This window comes from Papio anubis, chromosome 3 (assembly GCF_008728515.1).
Source record: "Papio anubis isolate 15944 chromosome 3, Panubis1.0, whole genome shotgun sequence".
NCBI lineage: Eukaryota > Metazoa > Chordata > Mammalia > Primates > Cercopithecidae > Papio > Papio anubis.
Genome location: NC_044978.1, coordinates 127,238,235 through 127,259,986, shown reverse-complemented (window position 1 = coordinate 127,259,986; position 21,752 = coordinate 127,238,235). Strand labels below are relative to the sequence as shown.

At 40.2% G+C, this 21,752-nt stretch overlaps 1 protein-coding gene across 2 annotated transcripts in view; it reads left to right on the top strand.

The window, feature by feature from the left end:
- Window positions 1-13,441, top strand: part of HPSE (heparanase) — a 42,840-nt gene extending 29,399 nt beyond the window's left edge. Inside the window, exons 10-12 of one of the 2 annotated variants that reach the window (XM_003898674.5) lie at window positions 2,739-2,857; window positions 3,883-4,029; window positions 10,419-13,441. In XM_003898674.5, the coding sequence (XP_003898723.1) occupies window positions 2,739-2,857; window positions 3,883-4,029; window positions 10,419-10,578 (426 nt within the window). In that variant the 3' untranslated portion in view covers window positions 10,579-13,441. The other variant, XM_021938454.2, reaches the window with a different exon arrangement.
- The last annotated feature ends 8,311 nt before the right edge of the window (window positions 13,442-21,752 follow it).

Genomic DNA, 21,752 nt, shown 5'->3' with positions numbered 1-21,752 from the left:
AAATCTTGCCTCTGAGGCCCGCACACTTTCTACCCTACCAGTCATTGACCCATCCGTATGTCTCCCTTGAAAACATTGATTCCACTCTTGTCTCCAGTGAAAAAGTGGAATTTAAGCAGAGAAATGAAAGCCATTTGTCTTGTTAAGTCTACTTTTCCTTTACTTTCAAGAAGGAAAGTTGGGGTACATGTTGAATGATGATTTATGTATTTATTTATTTATTATTTTTAAAATTGAGACAAGGTCTCACTGTATTACGCAGGCTGGTCTTGAATTCCTGGGCTCAAGTGATCCTCCCACCTCAGCCTCCCAGTGTTGGGATTACAGGCATGAACCATTGTGCCTGCCACCGATCCGTGGTTTTTTAAGAAAAACTTTTGCTGTAGAAAATTTTAATCGTATACAAAATACAGAGGAAAGTATATGAACCCATTTTAGAAGACTAGAATATGCCACCCCAAAATATGCCACTTTGGCATAAGGATTATTTTGAGCTGAAGGCAACTGGGAAGAAACACATAGAAGAAAAGTTCTGTGTCCTCTTCCATTTGCCTAAAAGCAGGACATAAAATTTAAAAGTCCCCCTCCTTCCCTTTCTACCAGGAAAAACAAGAGTTAATCACTGAAGATAACTTCAGACCCTTATCAATCTAAAGATGGCACTAGAAGAAACTATATTACATACTCATTCATTTTCCTTCCCACAACTTGCCACCCCTAGAGACTCAAAATCCTTTTCCTTTGTCATGTCTCTTGTCCAAAAATGTATTGTTCTTTCTTAAAGATGCTATATAAGCTGGAGTTCTAAGCCACCTTTTGAAAATTACTTGTTCTGTATGTATATATATACACACACACACGTATATATATATAAAATATATATACATATATTTCTCTATTTATATATACATTTATATATAAAATACACATGTTAATACACTTATGTTTGTTTTTCTCCTGTTTTCTGTCTTGTTACAGAGATCCATCCCAACTAAGAACTAACAGTAGAAGGAAAATTATATTTTCCTCCTGCATACTTTGATCTTGTTTGATCCATAATCCTTCCCACTTTTCACCTGCTACCTATTAGATTACTTTGAAGCAAATTTCAGATATATTACTTTATCTATATATATTTCAGTATGTGCTAGGTGTGGTGTTCACACCTGTAATCCCAACATTTTGGGAAGCTGAGGCAGGAGGATCACTTGAGCCCAGGAGTTCAAGACCAGCTTTGGCAACAAAGTGAGACCCCCTCATCTCTATGAAAAATCAAAAAGTTATCTGGGCATGGTGGCACATGCCTGTGGTCCCAGCTACATGAGAGGCTGAGGCAGGAGGATTGCTTGAGCCCAGGAGGTTGAGGCTGCAGTGAGCTGCGTTCACACCACTGCACTCCAGCCTGGGTGACGGAGTGAGACCTCGTCTCAAAATATATATATATATATATGAGTGTGTGTGTGTGTGTGTGTGTGTATATATATATTTTAGTATGTATCATTTTTGTAAAAACACACTACTTTTATCATATTTTAAATATTAACAATAATTCCTTAGTATCACCAAATATTTTGTCAGTGTCTTACATTTTCCTTATTGTCTAAAATATTGTTGATAGTTTATTCAAATCAGAATCCAAATAAGGTTCATATATTGCATTTGGTTGATTTGTCTCTTAAGTTTGTTCATCTTTAAGTTCTTCCTCCCTTTCTTTCATCTCTTGTAATTTATTAATGTGAAAAAACAGGTAATTTGTTCTATAGTATTTCCTACATTCTGGAGTTTGCTAAATTTATTCGTGTGATATCATTTAGCATGTTCCTCTGTCCCCTATGTTTCCTGTAAACTAGTAGTTATACCTAGAAGCTTGAATTTATTCAGGTTGTTTTTTTGTTTTTTTGTTTGTTTGTTTGTTGCAAGAATGCTTTATTATGTGCTTCTGGAAGCACATAATGTCTGGTTGTGTCTGGTTTTGATCTTGATAGCTAGTGATGACCATTGCCTAATCCATTACTTCATTGGGGTGGGGGGAATAAGGTTTTAAATGAAATTTTTTTTCTTTTATTTAGTTTCCCAGGCTGGAGTGCAGTGGCGCATTATGGCTTACTGCAGCCTCGACCTCCTGGGCTCAGGTGATCTTCCCACCTCAGCCTCCTGAGTACCTGGAACTACAGGTGCACACCACCATACCTGGCTAATTTTTTGTATTTTTTGTAGAGAAGGGGTTTCATCATGTTTCCCAGACTGATCTTGAACTCCTGGGTTCAAGCAATCTACCCACTTCAGCCTCCCAAAATTCTGGGATTACACTTTGGCCACTGTGTCTGGCCTAAATGAAATTATTTGTCTCTTAGACAAAAGTTTTACTTTAAAAATTTGCCTTTGTGAGTGTGTACGTGTGTGTGTGTGTGTGTGTGTCTAAAAGGTTGGCTTTGAGCTTTGCTTTGAATTCTCAGATGAATGATAACCAAGGATACTTAAACTCTGATCATTCTTGACAGATATGCCCTAGAGGATATGGCCTTTTGAATTGTGTCCTCCAGTGCTAAACAGCAGCAAGCAAGATACTGCTGTCAGATTCATGGTGGTCACATGTGAGGAAAAAAAAGATGAATCCTATTTAAATGCTCCCAGGATAACAGTGATACTATTTGTAGGATAACTATTTGCTTGCCACTGGTTTTCTTAAATAAGGAAGTAAGTAAAGATCTATTTTTGTCTCCAACCACCACAACTAGGATTATTGGCTATCTCTTCTGTTCAAGAAATTGGTGGGCACCAAGGTGTTAATGGCAAGTGTGAAAGGCCCAAAGAGAAGGAACCTTCGAGTATACCTTCACTGCACAAACATTGACAAGTAAGTATGAGACACACCCTTTACCAATCATCAAGTTTTAGTGGGTAAGCACGTAACTTGACTCAAACACCCTGTTGCGTGTATCTATACATTGCATAAGTGTAGGCGGTTGCAATTTAGTAAAGTTTTATACAATGATTTTATTTTATTTTATTTTTAAAAGAAAAATGATACTTTTATTGTTGTTGTTTTTTGTCACCCAGGCTGGAGTGCAGTAGTGCAATGTCAGCTCACTGCAACTTCTGCCTCCCAGGTTCAAGTGATTCTTGAAGAGGAGAACAATAATAACAACAATATTATTTTCAAAAGTTGTGACCGCAGTTTCTGGAGTTGAGAAGACATAGAGATTTTTGTAGCCTCATACTCTTGCTTTGGGTAGCAAAAAATGTTCCTAAATCTCAGGAATATTCTCTAGATAGGTTTCAATCTATCGTTCCTGATAAGACGATACTGAAATACTAATTCTAACCAAAAAAGACCATCTACTATTTCCGATTATTGGTGACTGGGAACTCTGTGGATAGTGAGGACCCCAGTGGGAAGTAGCAAGGGGAATGGTTTGAATGGATAAATTCATAAGAAACGTCAGTAGATTTAATGTTCTTATTTGTTTCAGTCTTTTTATAAGGTTAGGAAAAGCCCCTGTTTTATTGTTTATAATGTGAATTCATATGAACCCATACAATTTGCCTTTTACCTTCCTATGTCTGTAAATGGATAGTCTGGCTGGCTTCCTAGCAACCCAGCTGGCAGAGCTGTGAGGATCTCAGCGTGCTCTAGCCCAGACATTGGAAGCATGAAGGGCAATGTTTTTAATCATGTTTTCAAAATAGGACCACACTAGTGGTCTAATATGATCATAAAAGAAGGATACTAAGAGCGCCCACTGTCGTCATGGATCCTAATACTTAGGATGCATTATGGATTGTCATTATGGATACTAATACTTAGGATTCCATTTGTAATTGAGTTTTAATTGCTTAAATTAATAAATATTTTTATTAAGTTAACCTCTTTGCTTTTAGTCCAATGTATAAAGAAGGAGATTTAACTCTGTATGCCATAAACCTCTATAATGTCACCAAGTACTTGCGGTTACCCTATCCTTTTTTTGACAAGCAAGTGGATAAATACCTTCTAAGACCTTTGGGACCTCATGGATTACTTTCCAAGTAAGTAATTTTCCTTGTTCATTCCAAACTTTCAATAAATTTATTGATGTTTATCAGAACAGAGAGTTTGGACAGGGAGCAAAAGACAAAGTCAGCTATTTCAAGTTCTAATAATTCTTCTTATTCAGGAAATTTATGTATGAATACTTACTAATATGAGTATAACTCACCCTAAGAGTCTAAAGCAAAAGGATGTGAACACAAATTAGCAGTTATCTTAGAGAATAAGTGCATTTCAAAATAACTTGACATATCAAGATCCACTCAACGCATTTAAATTATTTACTCTAAAAAGACATAATTCTCGGTAACACATTCACTAAAGCAAAATATACCTGTATATAATTGCTGTTAAAGGTATATGGGTTGGTATAAAACATCATACCATGTGAGATCAGTGTGATTCTTTTATAGCATTAATTTTTATTGGTTAGAGTAAGAAAAAGAATAGCTACAATGTACTTCTTAAGTAGATTCTCATATATTTTGGTTTCAAAAACCAATTATTGACTACATCTTATAAAAGCCTGTATTCAATGGAGTGCCAAAAATGACAATGAGTCTTGAAGATTTAGACATATAAATATTTTGAGGTTTCTGTTCAATGTATGTTGGAAGGAGTTCCTTTCTCATGACTACTCTCATATTGGAACATAAAAAGAGTTTACAGGCTTGGAGCAGTGGCTCACGCCTGTAATCCCAACACTTTGGGAAGCTGAGGCGGGCGGATCGCTTCAGCCCAGGAGTTCGAGACCAGCCTGGGCAATATGGTGAAACTCTCTCTACAAAAAAATACCAAAATTAGCCAGGCATGGTGGTGCGTGCCTGCAGTCCCAGCTACTTGGGAAGCTGAGGTGGGAGGATTGCTTGAGCCCAAGGGGTCATGGCTGCAGTGAGCTATGATGGTGCCTCTGTCACCCAGGCTGGGTGACAGAGTGAGACCCTGTCTCAAAAATAAATAAATAAATAAATATTAAGAGTTTACAAAATTCTCACCATCTCCTCCCATCTTTGCAAATGCCACATAAGTGATGTTTTCCAGGACTATTAGCCTCAGAACTTGAGGCAGTACAGTAAGCATGCTTTCTTCAAAGTCCTGTCCCCCACAGACAAACATTATTAACACTGGGTACTGCTCTTTTATTTTTTTCCCTTCTATGCTTTATTTTACTATAACTATATAGTATATAGTTATATACTACATATATACTATATATATAGTAAAACTATATGCTTTATATTTACTATATATAACATGTAATAGGAAAGAGGCAGGGTTGGGGGAGAGATCCGGAAGTCTTCCCAAGAGCCTTTCCAACATAGCCTCTGTAGATACTTTTTCCTTTTTTTCTTTTTTTTGAGACAGAGTCTCACTGTCGCCCAGGCTAGAATGCAATGGTGTGATCTAGGCTCACTACAACCTCTGCCTCCCAGGTTCAAGCGATTCTCTCACCTCAGCCAGGATCCTTAGTACTTGGGATTACAGGCGCGCATCACCACGCCTGGCTAATTTTTGTATTTTTAGTAGAGATGAGGTTTCACCATATGGGCCAGGCTGGTCTTGAACTCCTGACCTCAGGTGATCCACCTGCCTTGGCCTCCCAAAGTGCTGGGATTACAGGCATGAGCCACCATTTCCTGGCCCCTTTGTAGACATTTTTAATGGGCCATATGTTTTATAAAATACTACCATGGTTTAGTTAACCATTTTCCTACTGTTTAAATATTTTCTTCCCCTTGCTGTAAATAATGCATTTTTGGGTAACAGATACTTTTTTCAATTTAGGTTCTGACCCTTTTTGAAATGGTTTTTTTTGTTTTGTTTTGTTTTTTTTTTTAGCATATTTGTGTTTGCTGCTGATAAATAATTTTCTGAAGTAATTGAATAACAGTTGTAGAGTTGGAAGCATCATAAGAGATCATTTTAGTCCAACTACCCATGGAAAGCCCTTCAGGGTGACTATTCTGTCTGGCAAGGATAAAGTGAGCCTCTTGGTGCCTTCGCTTGCTGCTCTTAGTTCTGTTCTCTAGAGGAGAGGTTGGAAACTATACCTCATTCTTGTGGACAAGTTAGTTTGGAGGATTCCCCCTCCCCTTTTTCTGGTAGGGGAGGTTGGCATGCACTTTGTGTTTTGTTTTTAGTTAATTGTCAGCATCGAAAAATTGACAGCTATTAAAATATCTGAATCTCCAGCTTTTCTTTAAAAATGGATACTATGGCAACTCTGGGCTTGCTTTCCCAACTAGCTGGAGTTGAATGGGGATTGTATACTTTAGATAGGTCATTCAGCTTTGCAGCTCTCTGCAGTCTCTTCCTGACCCTATTATCTTACATCTGTCCTACTGTTCTTGCACCTATCACTTTCTTGGCCTTTGTGTCATTTGAGTTTGCCACCCCTAATTTGGAGCAATGCTGAATACCTCATTTTCTCTGGAATAATTCCCAAGTGTTTGAAGGAAAATTGGATTGTCTTCACTTTAGGCTAACTATGACCAATTTCTCCAATGACTCTTCTTTTTGCTGTATTTAGTAGACCCTATTACTTTTTTTTTTTTTTGAGGTGGAGTCTCGCTCTGTTGCCCAGGCTGGAGTGCAGTGGAGAGATCATGGCTCACTGCAACATCTGCCTCCTAGTTCAAGAGATTCTCCTGCCTCAGCCTGCCGAGTAGCTGGGATTACAGGCACCCACCACCACACCTGGCTAATTTTTGTATTTTTCAAAGAGATGGGGTTTCACTATGTTGGCCAGGCTGGTCTCGAACTCCTGAACTCAAGTGATCCACCCACCTCGGCCTCCCAAAGTGCGGGGATTACCTCCGTGAGCCACCGTGCCCTGCCCCTATTACATTCTGATCACACATTTCATGTTTTATAATTGGAAAACTGGTGAAATTATAGACAATGTTTTATTCCCCTAAATTCTCTTTGATGAGTATATATTACTTATACTCTTCTTGTCTTTAAAATTTTGCAAAAAAGTATCCTAGATAAGTTTATGAGTGCACAGTCTGTATGCATGCTCGTATTAACAACCTCAGAGAGTTAAACAGCAGTCACCTTTAAAAATCATTACTATCATTATTATTATTTTTGAGGCAGGGGTATCATTCTGTCTCCCAGGCTGGAGTGTAATGGTGCCATCACAGCTCACTGCAGCCACCACTGCCTGGGCTCAAGTGGTCCTTCCTCCTCAGCCTTCCGAGTATCTGAGACCACAGGCTTATGCTACCATACCTGGCTAATTTTTTAATTTTTTGTAGAGACAAGGTCTCATGATGTTGCCCAGGCTGGTCTCAAACTCCTAAGCTTAAGTGATCTTTCTCGGCCTCCCAAAGTGCTGGGATTACAGGCATGAATAACTGCACCCAGCCCTAAAAATTATTAGAGTCCTGCATAGTAAGTATTTAATAAATATTTAAATGAACTTTTTTTAAAAAAAATAGAAACGAGGTCTCACTATATTGCCCAAGCTAGTCTTGAACTCCTGGACTCATGCAATCCTGCTGCCTTAGCCTCCCAAAGTGCTGGGATTACAGGCATGACCCACCTTATCTGGACTGAATGAACATACTTTTAACATAAAGGCAGTATTTTATATTTATCTCATAAATTTTGCCCAGCATCCCCACTTCTGCTGAATCTGTTGCTTGCTAATCACCTCTAGCTTCATTTCATCTGAAATTTGACAAACATCTTCTATTTCTTTGTCATCATGTTATTGACTTCAGAATATAAAATAAGACACTATACCCAAATTAAACCCCATCCTCATTGCCCAGCCTGATGTGAAAATAATCAGCATACATTAAGCTTACCCTTGATAGATGTGTAACATCTTTTAGATAAATGTACAGCTGATTAAACAATATAGCCTAATGGTATAATATCTTGCCCATCTACCTCGTCTTATCCACAGCAGGATTAATTCGCAATGACCAGATTTACCTTTAAACTTTGTAGCAAAATATCCTCTCCAAGAGCGTATCTAAAACTTTTGTGTGTACTCTTGCAAAGTTCTTAATTTCATGCAGAACAGGCTCTTAACACTGTCAGTTGGAGATATTTTCAAGACCTGTTTTTGTTTGTGGTTTCCTGATGATGGTCATGGCATTTCCTCCTTCTCCCCATCTAAAAATTGAGGTGATACAGGCTTTTAAACAAAACCAACTTATGTAGACTGAGTACAACTGCAATGCAGGCATGTTAGCCTCTGCCACAATCATGCACATGCTACTGATATGTCTTAAGTTACAGAACCCAGGACTGAGCATCTCATTAGGTCAAAATGGAAACCAGTTTTTCTGCTCACTGATGCTTAATGAGGACAGGGTGTGAGAGATTTTTTTAAGTGAAAAAATATATATAATAATGCTACATGGAAAAATATCTAACATTAGAGAATTAAGTAAATCATATACTCACACCATGGAATCCTGTGCAGACATTAAAATTAGGTAGTGGATGAATGTTTAATAGTGTGAGAAAAAGGATGTGCTGGGGCAGGGGGAAGAATCAAGTTTTAAGAAAATACAGTATACCCATACTTAAGTTAAAAAAAAAAAAAAGGTGTGTACAGTGATGTGTTGCTTAATGATGGGGATACCTTCTGAGAAATGTGTCGATAGGTGATTTCATCCTTGTGTGAACATCATAGAGTGAACTTACACAAACCTAGACGGTCTAGCCTACTATGCATCCAGGCTATATGACTAGCCTGTGGCTCCTAGGCTACAAACCTGTAAAGCATGCTACTGTAGTGAATATACAAGTTACCATTGGGTTAAGTAGTTGTGTATCTAAGCATATCTAAACACAGAAAACTAATGTGTTGTGCTACAATATTACAATGGCTATGATATTGCTAGGCAATAGGAATTATAATTTTATAATTTGATGGGAGCACGCTCATATATGCGGTCCGTAGTGGACCAAAACATCCTTATGTGGCATATGACTGTATACATGTACATTAAAAAATAGATGAAAGAATGGATATACATCAAAATGTTTAAAATGGTTATGGTGACTTAGGTTACTTTTTGTATATTTATCTAAGTAATAATGATGATGACAGATAATACTTTTATAGTGTTTACTATATAAAGGACACTGTTGTCAGTGTTCTACATACATTACATGTATTACATAAATGATATAAATATAACTCTGACAGTAACTAATCTTATACATTCTCTGTTGTTTTTTTGGTTCTTTTTTTTTTTGAGGCAGAATCTCACTCTACCGCCCAGGCTGGAGCGCAGTGGTGCAATCTCAGCTCACTGCAACCTCCGCCTCCCGGGTTCAAACGATTCTCATGTCTCAGCCTCCTGAGTAGCTGGGACTACAGGTGCACACCACCCACCACCATGCCCAGCTAATTTTTGTAGTTTTGGGTAGAGATGGAGTTTTGCCATGTTGGCCAGGCTGATCTTGAATTCCTGGCCTCAAGCGATCTGTCTGCCTCAGCCTCCCAAAGTGCTGGGATTACAGGTGTGAGCCACCGTGCTCAGCCTAATCTTACAAGTTTTCAATATTTAAAGAGTGCTAACTTGGTTCACAATATAAAACATATTTGAGGAAAAGGGATATAAGCATCTTATTTAGAATTATGAAAATATCAATAGATCTACAGCTGACTAAAACTTTTCTTCATAAGCTCTTGTCCATATTTTTTTGCTTCTGTGAATATGCATTAATTTGATTTAAATAATAATAAGTGTGTATAAGAAATAACATTTTTCCTTAATTTTTAAAAACATTCAACAGTTTTTAATTTGAATTCCAATAGTGAAATACATAGGAAATATAAAATGTTCTGTAGTTTAGCCAAATTGTTTTTGGTTCACCACAGCATTCTACCAAAATTTCTTAATAATAGTAAGAAAATGAATGCATTACCTCTGGCGGGGAGAGGGGAGTTAGACAGTTTATGGGCGTAGTTACAAGTGAGAAATTTCATTGGCTACCATTTATGCTAAATTCATAGAAACTGCATTCTATTCTACATATCTATTTGCTTTATATGGAAATAGTTTCAATTATTGGCCATTAAATAAAATAGCCACCATTCCAGAAGGTGTGTCATGTTTATCCTTTTAATACCGCCATCATATTGCCTAGTATAGATTGTGTGTGTTCCATTTTCTGTAATGGGCCAGACAGTAAGTATTTCTGGCTTTGGGGTCCATATGGTCTCTATCATAACTACTCAAAAGATTATCTAGTCAAATGCCTAACTGATACAGTGTTGAAATACAAGTTATATAATATAGGCTGCCACACACACACACAAAAGTTTATTTGGTCTAATAAAGATTTCATGACTTTTGTAGGGGATAGGTGGGGCTTGCACCACTTGGTTAACTCAGTGTATCTTTCCCCTTTGCAGAGCTGTCCAACTCAATGGTCAAACTCTAAAGATGGTGGATGATCAAACCTTACCACCTTTAATGGAAAAACCTCTCCGGCCAGGAAGTTCACTGGGCTTGCCAGCTTTCTCATATAGTTTTTTTGTGATAAGAAATGCCAAAGTTGCTGCTTGCGTCTGAAAATAAAATATACTAGTCCTGACACTGAATTTTTCAAGTGTACTAAGAGTAAAGCAACTCAAGTTATAGGAAAGGAAGCAGATACCTTACAAAGCAACTAGTGGGTGCTTGAGAGACACTGGGACACTCTCAGTGCTAGATTTAGCACAGTATTTTGATCTCTCTAGGTAGAACACTGCTAATAATAATAGCTAATAATACCTTGTTCCAAATACTGCTTAGCATTTTGCATGTTTTACTTTTATGTAAAGTTTTGTTTTATTTTTTATTTATTTATTTATTTTGAGACAGAATCTCTCTCTGTCACCCAGGCTAGAGTGCTGTGGTGCAATCTTGGCTCACTGCAACTTCAAGCAATTCTCCTGCTTCAGCCTCCTGAGTAGCCGGGATAATAGGAATGTGCCATCACACCCAGTTACTTTCTGTATTTTTTGTAGAGATGGAGTTTTGCCATATTGGCCAAGCTGGTCTCCAACTCCTGTTCTTAAGTGATCTACCCACCTCAGCCTCTCAAAGTGCTGGGATTGCAGGCGTGAGCCACCACACCCAGCAGTGTTTTATTTTTGAGACAGGCCCTCACTCTGTTGCCCAGGCTGGAGTGCAGTGGTGCAATCTTAGTTCACTGCAGCCTTTTAACTCCTGGGCACAAGTCATCCGCCTGCTTAGCCTCGCAAGTGGCTAGGACCACAGACACATGCCGTCACACTTAGCTATTTTTAAAAATTTTTTTGTAGAGATGGGGTCTTGCTATGTTACCCAAGCTGGTCCTGAACTCCTGGACTCAATTGATCCTCCCACCTTGGCCTTCCAGGTGCTGGGATTTCTTTGGGAGTACAACATGGTACAGCAGGAGATCATTTGATGTTACCTCTATGCAGTGTTGCTAGTCAGTGAAAGACTTTAATACCTGTGGGGACAGCGATTAGGCACTGCACCCAGTCTTTATTTAAAGTTATTAAAAATAGCTGGGCACAATGGCTCACACCTGTAATCCTAGCACTTTGGGAGGCGGAGGCAGACGAATCACCTGATGTCAGGAATTTGAGACCACCTGGCCAACATGGTGAAACCCCATCTCTACTAAAAAATACAAAAATTAGCCGGGTGTGGTGGTGCACACCTGTAGTCCCAGCTACTTGGGAGGCTGGGGCAGTAGAATCGCTTGAACCCAGGAGGCAGAGGTTGCAGTGAGCCGAGATTGTGCCACTGCACTCCAGCCTGGGTGACAGAGCAAGACTCTATCTCAAAAAAACGAAAGTTATTAAAAATGTATGTGAATGCTCCTAATATGGCCAGGAAGCAAGGAAGTGAAGGATATATTATGAGTTTTAAGAAGGTGCTTAGCTGTATATTTATCTTTCAAAATGAATTAGAAGATTCTAGAATTCTTTCCTTCATGTGCCATCTCTACAGGCTCCCATCAGAAAAAGTGTACTGCCATTACCGTGAAACTGGTTGTAAAAGAGAAACTATCTATTTGCACCTTAAAAGAGAGCTAGATTTTGCTGATTTTCTTCTTTTGGTTTGTCTTTGTCAGCAATAATATGTGAGAGGACAGATTGTTAGATGTGATAGTATAAAAAATGATTAATGACAATTCAGAGGGGAAGACATTCTATAAACTTAAAATTACTATAAATGAAATTGATTCATCAAGAGGATAAATTTTAGAAAACACCCAATACCTTATAACCATCTGTTAATATTTACTTTTTCTCTACCTTTAATCCTTGTTTCAGTTGGGAAGCTTTTGGCTGCAAGTAACAGAAACTCCTGATGCAAATGGCTTAAACAATAAGGAAATGTACATTCCCACATAACTAGATGTTCAAACAGGCCAGGCTCCAGCACTTCAGTATGTCACCAGGGATCTAGTTCTTCCCAGCTCTCTGCTCTGCCATCTTTAGTGTTGGCTTCATTCTCAGACTCTGGTAGCATGATGGCTGTACCAGTTCCAAGGGCCCCTTCAGACCTCATAGCAACCAGAGGAAGAAAATGAGTCATTTTTTTAGTCTCCTTCATAGACTTGAATAACTCTTTTTCAGAGTTTCTCACAGCAAACCTCTCCTCATGTCTCCTCATGTCTTATTATTTAGAAATGGGTAATGTGGCCATTTCACCAGTCACTGCCAACAACAATGAGGTTCCTATAATTGTGTCTGAGTAATCCTTTGGAATGGAGAGGGTGTTGGTCAGTCTACAAACTGAACACTGCAGTTCTGCACTTTTTAGCAGTGACAAAATGTAATATTTTCCCCTCTTAAGGATTAATATTCTTTATATTTATGCCTGTTATGAATATAGTATCTTTTAAATTTTTTAATAGCTTTAGGGGTACACACTTTTTGGTTACAGGGTTGAATTGTATAGTGGTGAAGACTTGGCTTTTAGTGTACCTGTCACCTGAGTGATGTACATTGTACTCAATAGGTAATTTTTCATCCATTAGCCCCCTCCATCCTCCTCCCTTCTGAGTCTCCAATGTCCATTATACCACTGTGTATGTCCTTGTGTACCTATAGCTGAGCTTCCACTTATAAGTGAGAACATGCAGTATTTGGTTTTCCATTCCTGAGTTACTTTCCTTAGGATAACAGCCCCCAGTTCCATCCAACTTGCTGCAAAATACATTATTTTATTCTTCTTTATGGCTGAGTAATAGTCCATGGTATATATATATACACCACATTTTCTTTATCCACTCATCAGTTGATGGACACTTAGGTTAATTCCATTCAATTTAAGTACATTTGTAAGGAGCTAAAGCTGAAAATTAAATGTTAGATCTTTCAATACTCTTAAAGTTTATATGTAAGTGGTTTTTATATTTTCACATTTGAAATAAAGTAATTTTTATAACTTTGATATTGTATGACTATTCTTTTAGTAAAGCTAAAGCCTACAGATTCCTACATTTGGAAGTCTTATTTTCCTTCACTGCTTTGTTTATACCTGAAAACAGGATATAGAACCACTAGTGTGTTGGGTTTCACCCCTTGTTATACTATTAGGTATCAGAAGTGAGGGTTTTCCGATGCACAGTCTGAGACAAGGACTTGGGGTCAGGTGGGTTATTTGGGAATAAGGAATGAGAGATCAGGGAGCATGAGATGGAGGAGAACAAAGAGCCAGTATTAATTTTTGCTGTTGAGTTTGTTGCCGTAGGCAATAAGCGTTCAGTTCCACCAGCACTACTGAGAAGCGCAGGGGATGCCTCCCAAAATTTGTCTTTTACTATTCTCTTATTTCTCATCAGCTATCATTTTATAGTCACATTATTGTCAATTACAATTTCTATAAAGAACACCAGTTCCACATAAAATTGTTTTAAGGCCTGAAGCAATTATAGTTAATGATTGTATCTGTTAAACTTGAAAGTCACTTTTACATCTCATTTGGGAGTCAAACGATAATTTTTTTTTCTTTTCTTTTTTCTCTTTTTTTGAGACAGGGTCTCACTCTGTCACCCAGTCTGGAGTGCAGTGGCATGGCATGCTCACGGCTCACTGCAGCCTAGGCCTCCTGGGCTCAACCCACCTCAGCCTCCCTAGTAGCTGGGACTACAAGTGTGTGCCACCATGTATTTTTGTATTTTTTGTAAAGACAATGTTTTGCCATGTTGCCCAGGCTGGTCTTGAACTCTGAGGCTCAAGCAATCTGCCTGACTCAGCCTCCCATAGTATTGGGATTACAGGCATAAGCCACCACACCTGGCCAATAAAATATTTTTTAAACCTAAAACACCTTCTCTAGGGCCCACCACAAAAATCAGATGAAATACAGTAGAGATGAAAAATATGAATGTAGAAGTGCTTCAAACATGTAAATCTCTTAAAATGAAGGGCATATGTAAAGTGGAATATTCTGGTTGATGCACCATTTAAACAAATATTTGTGGGATGAATGAATTTATTCTCCATCCACTTGGTGCAACGTTTCTGCATTAGGGTTCTCTAGAGAAGAGAAACAGTACCAATAGGATAAATATATAGATATAGATATAGATATAGATATAGATATAAAGAGAGATTTTTTTTTTTTTTTTTGAGAGTCTCACTCTGTCACCCAGGCTGGAGTGCAGTGGTGAGATCTCGGCTCACTGCAAGCTCCGCCTCCCAGGTTCACGCCATTCTCCTGCCTCAGCCTCCTGAGTAGCTGGAGCTACAGGCACCCACCCCCATGCCCGGCTAATTTTTTGTATTTTTAGTAGAGACGGGGTTTCACCGTGTTAGCCAGGTTAGTCTCGATCTCCTGACCTCGTGATCCATTCACCTCCACCTCCCAGACTGCTGGGATTACAGGCGTGAGTCACCGTGCCTGGCCAATTTATTTTAAGGAATTAGTTCAAGCAATTATGGAGGCTGCAGAATCCAAAATCTGCAGGGTGGGCTAGCTGGCAGGCTGGAGACCCAGGAAAGAGCCAATGTTGCAGTTGAAGTCCAAGTCCAAAGGCCATTTGCTAGGAGAATCCTTCTTGCCTGAGGTAGGTCAGTCTTTTGTTCTATTCAGGCCTTCAACAGATTGGATGAAATCCACCACATTATGGAGGGCAATCTGATTTACTTGAAATCCACCTATTTAAATGTTAATTTCATCCTAAAACATCCTGTATTAGTCTGTTCTCATGCTGCTAATAAGGACATACTGCAAACTGGGTAATTTATAAAGGAAGGAGGTTTAATTAACTCACAATTCCACACGGTTTGGGAGGCCTCACAATCATGCTGGAAGTTGAAGGAGGAGCAAAGGCACATCTTACATGGTGGCAGGCAAGAGAGCTTGTGCTGGGGAACCCCCCTTTATAAAACTGTCAGTTCTCATAAGACATATTCACTATCATGAGAACAACACAGGAAAGACCCACCCCCATTATTCAATTACCTCCCACTGGGTCCCTCCCACAACACATGGGAATTATGGGAGCTACAGTTCAAGATGAGATTTGGGTGGCGACACAGCCAAACCATATCATTCCACCCCTGGCCCCTCCAAAATCTCATGTCCTCACATTTCAAAATCAATCATACCTTCCCACAGTCCCCCAAAGTATTAACTCATTTCAGCATTAACTCAAAAGTCCACAGTCCAAAGTCTCATCTGAGACAAGGTAAGTCCCTTCCCCCCTATAAGCCTGTAAAATCAAAAGCAAATTAGTTACTTCCTAGATATAATGGAGGTACAGGCATTGGATAAACACACCTGTTCCAAATGAAAGAAATTGGCCAAAACGAAGGGGCTACAGGTCCTGTGCAAGTCTGAAATCCAGCAGGGCAGTCAAATCTTAAAGCTCCAAAATGATCTTTGACTCCATGTCTCACATCCAGGTCACACTGATGTAAAAGGTGGGTTCCCATGGTCTCAGGCAGCTCCAGCCTGTGGCTTTGCAGGGTGCAACCCCCTCCTGGCTGCGTTCATGAGCTGCCATTAAGTGACTGCAGCTTTTCCAGGTGTGCAGTACAAGCTGTCAGTGGATCTAACATTCTGGGGTCTGGAGAATGGTGGCTCTCTTCTCTCAGCTCCACTAGGCAGTGGCCCAGTGGGGACTCTCTGTGGGTGTTAACACCCCACATTTCCCTTCTGCACTGCCCTAGCAGAAGTTCGCTTATGAGGGCTCTGCCCCTGTAGCAGACCTCTGCCTGGACATCCAGGTATTTCCATACATCCTCTGAAATCTAGGCAGAGGTACACAAACATCAAGTCTTGACTTCTGTGCACCCTCAGAAACAACACTACATGTAAGCCACCAAGGCTTGGGGCTTGCTCCTTCTGATGCAACAGTTAAGCTATACGTTGGGCTCTTTTTGCCACAGCTGGGATGTAAGACACCAAGTCCCAAGACCGCACAAAGCAACAAGGCCCTGGGCCCAGCCCACAAAACCATTTTTTCTTCCTAGGCTTCCTGGCTTGTGATGGGAGGGGCTGCTGTAAAGACCTCTGACATGACCTGAGACATTTTCCCCATTGTCTTGGTGATTCACATTTGGCTCCTCATTACTTATGCAAATTTCTGCAGCCCCCTTGAATTTCTCCTCAGAAAATGGGGTTTTCTTTTCTATTGCATCATCAGGCTGCAAATTTTCTGAACTTTAATGTGCTTCCCTTCTGAACATAAGTTCCAATTCCAAACCCTATCTGTGCGAATACATAAAACTAAATGCTTTTAACAGTACCCAGTTTACCTCTGGAATGCCTTGTTGCTTAGAAATTTCTTCTGCCAGATGCCCTAAATCATCTCTCTCAAGTTGAAAGTTTCACAAATCTCTAGGGCAGGGGCAAAATGCCACCAGTCTTTTGGCTAAAATATAGCAAGAGTCCTCTTTGCTCCAGTTCCCAAGTTCCTCATCTCCATCTGAGGCCACCTCAGCCTGGACTTTACTGTCCATATCACTATCAGCATTTTGGCCAAAGCCATTCAACAAATCTCTAAGAAGTTCCAAATTTTCCCATCTTTCTGCCTTCTGAGCCCTCCAAACTGCCTGTTACCCAGTTCCAAAGTCACTTTCACATTTTCAGGTATCTTTACATCAGCGCCCCACTCTATCAGCACCAATTTACTGTATTAGTCTGTTCTGGTGCTGCTAATAAAGACATACCTGAGATTGAATAATTTATAAAGGAAAGAGATTTAAGTGACTCACAGTTCCACATACCTGGGAAGGCCTCACAATCATGGGGGAAGTTGAAGGAGGAGCAAAGGCACATCTTACATGGTGGCAGGCAAGAGAGCTTGTGTAGGGGAACTCCCCTTTATAAAAGCATCAGATCTTGTGAGACTTATTCACTATCTTAAGAACAGCATGGGAAAGACCTGCCCCCATGATTCAATTACCTCCCACTGGATCCCTCCCATGACAAGTGGGAATTATGGGAGCTACAAGTCAAGATGAAATTTGGGTGAGGACACAATTTATTGGGGGAACCTGCCCCCAGTATTTCCACATAGGTTCTTTCTGTTTTTCGTAAGTGTCAGCCGGCTGAGAAATAAAGAGAGATAGTACAAAGAGAGAAATTTTACAGCTGGGCTGCCAGGGGTAACATCACATATCGGTAGGACCATGATGCCCGCCTGAGTCTCAGACCAGCAAGTTTTTAATAAGGGTTTCAAAAGGGGAGGGGGTATAAGAACAGAGAGTAGGCACAAAGACCACGTTTCAAAGAGCAAAAAGCAGAACCACTGATAAGGGTCTAACAAAGATCACATGCTTCTGAGGGGAACAGGGCAAAGGGCAAAAGCAGAACTACAGATAAGGGTCCAACAAAGATCACAGGGCAAGGGCAAAAGCAGAACCACTGATAAGGGTCTATGTTCAGTGGTGCATGTATTGTCTTGGTAAACATCTTAAACAACAGAAAACAGGGTTCGAGAGGAGAGAACCAGTCTGACCACAAATTTACCAGGGCTGAGTTTTCCCAACCCTAGTAAGCCTGAGGGTTCTGCAGGAGACCAGGGCTTGTCTCAGTCCTTATCTCAACTGTACAAGAAGACATTCCCAGAGTGGTCGTTTATAGACCTCCCCCCAGGAATGCATTCTTTTCCCAGGGTATTATTATTAATATTCCTTGCTAGGAAAAGAATTTAGCAATATGTTTCCTACTTGCATGTCCGTTTATAGGCTCTCTGCAAGAAGAAAAATATGGCTCTTTTTGCCTGACCCCACAGGCAGTCAGACCTTATGGTTGTCTTCCCTTGTTCCATAAAAATCGCTATTATTCTGTTGTTTTTCAAGGTGCACTGATTTCATGTTGTTCAAATACACGTTTTACAATCAATTTGTACAGTTAACACAATTATCACAGTGTTCCTGAGGTGACATACATCCTCAGCTTACGAAGATAACAGGATTAAGAGATTAAAGACAGGCATAAGAAATTATAAAAGTATTATTTGAGAACTGAAAAATGTCCATATTAAGATGAAATCCTCAAAATTTATGTTCCTCTGCCACGGCTCTAGCTGGTCCCTCTGTTCGGGGTCCCTGACTTCCCATAACAACAACCCAACCATATCACACCCTCATAGAAACAACCAGAATAATGGTTTACTTGTCTAGTTTTTTTGAGACAGGGTCTTGATCAGTCACCTAAGCTGGAGTGTAGTGGTTTGATCATAGTTCACTGCAACCTTGACCTCTCGGGCTCAAGTGATCCTCCTACCTCAGCCTCCTAAGCAGGTGGGACTAAAGGAGTGCACTACCACGCCCAGTTAATTTTTTTAAAGATTTTTTGTAGAGATGAGGTCTCACTATGTTGCCTAGGTTGGTCTTGAACTCCTGGGCTCAAGCGATCCCCCTGCCTCAGCTTCCCAAAGTGTTGGGATGACAGGTGTGAGCCACCAACCTGAGCTTCATCAGCCTCTTAACGAACATCCCTACTTCTATCACTACTTGCCTACAGTTTACTCTCAACCCAGTAGTGAGAGTAATTTAAAATATAAGTCAGTATGAGACAAGAACTATGAGAGAAAAATAAAATAAAATAGAAGTCAGGTCATGTCACTGTTCTGTTCACAATCCTCCAATGGCTTCCCCTCATTTCACTTAGAGAAAAGCCTAAGTCCTTACCTTGGTATGTAAGGCCCCACACAACCTGGTCCCTAGTCCTCTCTGCCCTCATCCCTGATCTCCCTCCCTTTTGCTTACTCTACTCTATCCACACTGGCCTCCTTGCTCTTATTAAGAAAACATTTCAAGCTTGCTCCCCTCTTAGGGCCTTTGCACTAGCCATCCCTCTAAGAGTATCTAGTGATATTCTTCCCTCAGATCTCTCATAGTTACTCCCTTACCTCCTTCAAGTCTTTGAGAAAGTGACATCAGGACTGCCCTACCACCCCAATTACCGTATTTAAGTATACATACAACCTGTCCCTACTCTTCCTCCTTACTCTTCTTTTCTCCATACCACTTACCACTTCTGAACATACTGCAAAATCTACTTGATTACCTTTCCCAGTCCTTGTGATGTGTGAAGGGGTTGTCTTGTTTCCAAAGCCTTGTCAGTCATGGTAATTCATTCTTCTGGCCACTATATAAAAGATGAAAGAGGTTTGGTGTTTGTTTTTTTGAGACAGGGTCTCACTCTGTCACCCAGGCTGGAGTGCAGTGGCATGATCATGGCTCACTGAAGCCTCAACCTCCTGGGCTCAAGCAATCCTCCCACTTCAGTCTCCCAAGTAGCTGGGACCATAGGCATATGCCACTATTCCCAGCTAATTTTTGAATTTTCAGTAGAGATGAGGTCTCACTATGTTGCCCAGGCTGGTCCTGAGTTCCTGGGCTCAAGCAATTCTCTCACCTGGGCCTCTCAAAGTGCTGGGATCATAGGTGTGAGCCACAGTACCTGGCCAGAATAATTTTTGATCAAACATTTTGGCACTATGGCCTAGCCAAATTAACATGTAAAATTAACCATTTCAGTTCCTGTGTGTAATAGGTTTAAAACAAAATGAGTTCCTGCCCAATCCAAAATGAGGAATTGGAGCCTTACAGGCCCTTTTAGAGAAAGCCTGGTCTCTGCCTTTTCTGAAGAGTTTGCAGCAGTTAAATGGCTTTCCCAAGGGCATACTGTGCCTTGACATTAGTCCAGAGGAGACTCCTGAAAGTTAGGGCTCTACTCTATGTGACTGTTCTCTTGTTCTACAAATTAGCAGAGTGACATCTCAGTTTCCTGTGCACTTTAACTGGACCAAATATCTTAGGATTGTATCACTTCTGGGAAGGGTCAGCATCATGGGTACCTGTGCAGTCACCCAGGGCCTACGCTAAGAAGGACCTTGTACTTGGTTTAATGTCCTGCTGTTGCCATCTTGAAATTCTTAATATATTTCTTTAAACAAAGAGTTTGGACCTAAATTGGAAAGTCACGGATGCAATACATGACTAATATTACACCCTTTTCAGGTTTGAGTCAGATCTAAATCGTCTCCCATCTAAATAACTAGGAGTGTTACTCAATTTCCTGTTGGCCTTTATTCTTTGCAGGCAGGAGAAAGGCTAGGTACCCCCTGCCTCATTACACTAAAGTGGCCAGGCATCCAACTTGCTGTACTTAAGATGTGCAAGAAGTCACAGAATCATTGTACAGGTTTTATGGAAAGGAGCCTAAAGACTAAGTCAACTTCCTGGAACATTAAAATCCAGACGAGTGACTTGCCTAGGGTTACTCAGTGAGAGGTTAAATGAGATGATACATGTAAAGTGCCTGGCACACAGCGGTATACAGAGTTGCTTATGAAAAAGAGTGCTGATCATCTTAGGCAGGAGGATCGCTTTAGCCCAGGTGTTCCAGACCAGCCTGGGCAACACAGTGAGACCTCCTCTCTACGAAAAATTAAAAAATTAGCCAGCCATGGTAGCTCGTGTCTGTAGTTTCCAACTATTTAGAATGCTGAGATGGGAGGATTGATTAAGCCCAAGAGGTGGAGGCTGCAGTGAGCCATGATCCCTCCACTGGTCTCCAGCCTGGATGACAGAGCAAGACTCTGTCTCAAAAAAAAGAGTGCTGACTTTTCAGCTCCAGGTTCTTAGCATCACACACGCTGGTTGTCTGCTGATTACACGAACTCCTTTGAAGGGCTGTCAAATTTAAAATTTTCACTTGTGTAATGAGCATCCCTTAATCCTGAATGCGGTTTTAATTAACAGTCTTGTATGTGGCCACTTGGTGCCCTTTTTGTTTTAAAATGGCTAAACGTGTATGCAAATTCTTTTGGATTCAGTACGTTTTTCAAAGCTTTTTTTTTTTTCCTAGTACAACTGTTCCACATGTATAAACACTATCCTTTTCATTTTATGGAGAAAGCTGGTAATACTGTTAAATTATAGGGGGCCATTGTTTTGAACTACGTTCCTGCACTAGGTCTCAACAGATCAGACTAAGAATCAAGAGTCACCCATGCTAAAGTTCCAAGTCACTAAACTAAAACTAAGTTGTATCTGACATTCTGAGAAGTCAGGAAAGAGAGACAACAGCCAATTTTCCAACCAGGCCGTTTCAAAATGCAATCGTCATGACAATTAAGTTTCCTGTTTTAGTCCTTAACCTGGAGTAACCTGATGTTTCTCTACTGTTGTTTCCCTGTCCCCTCCTCGCAGTGAAAGTAATTTGAAGTGACCAATACGCTTTTTGTTCTCCGCTTCTGCTTTCTTCAGCCCTTTTTCTGTCTATAAAGCCAACTT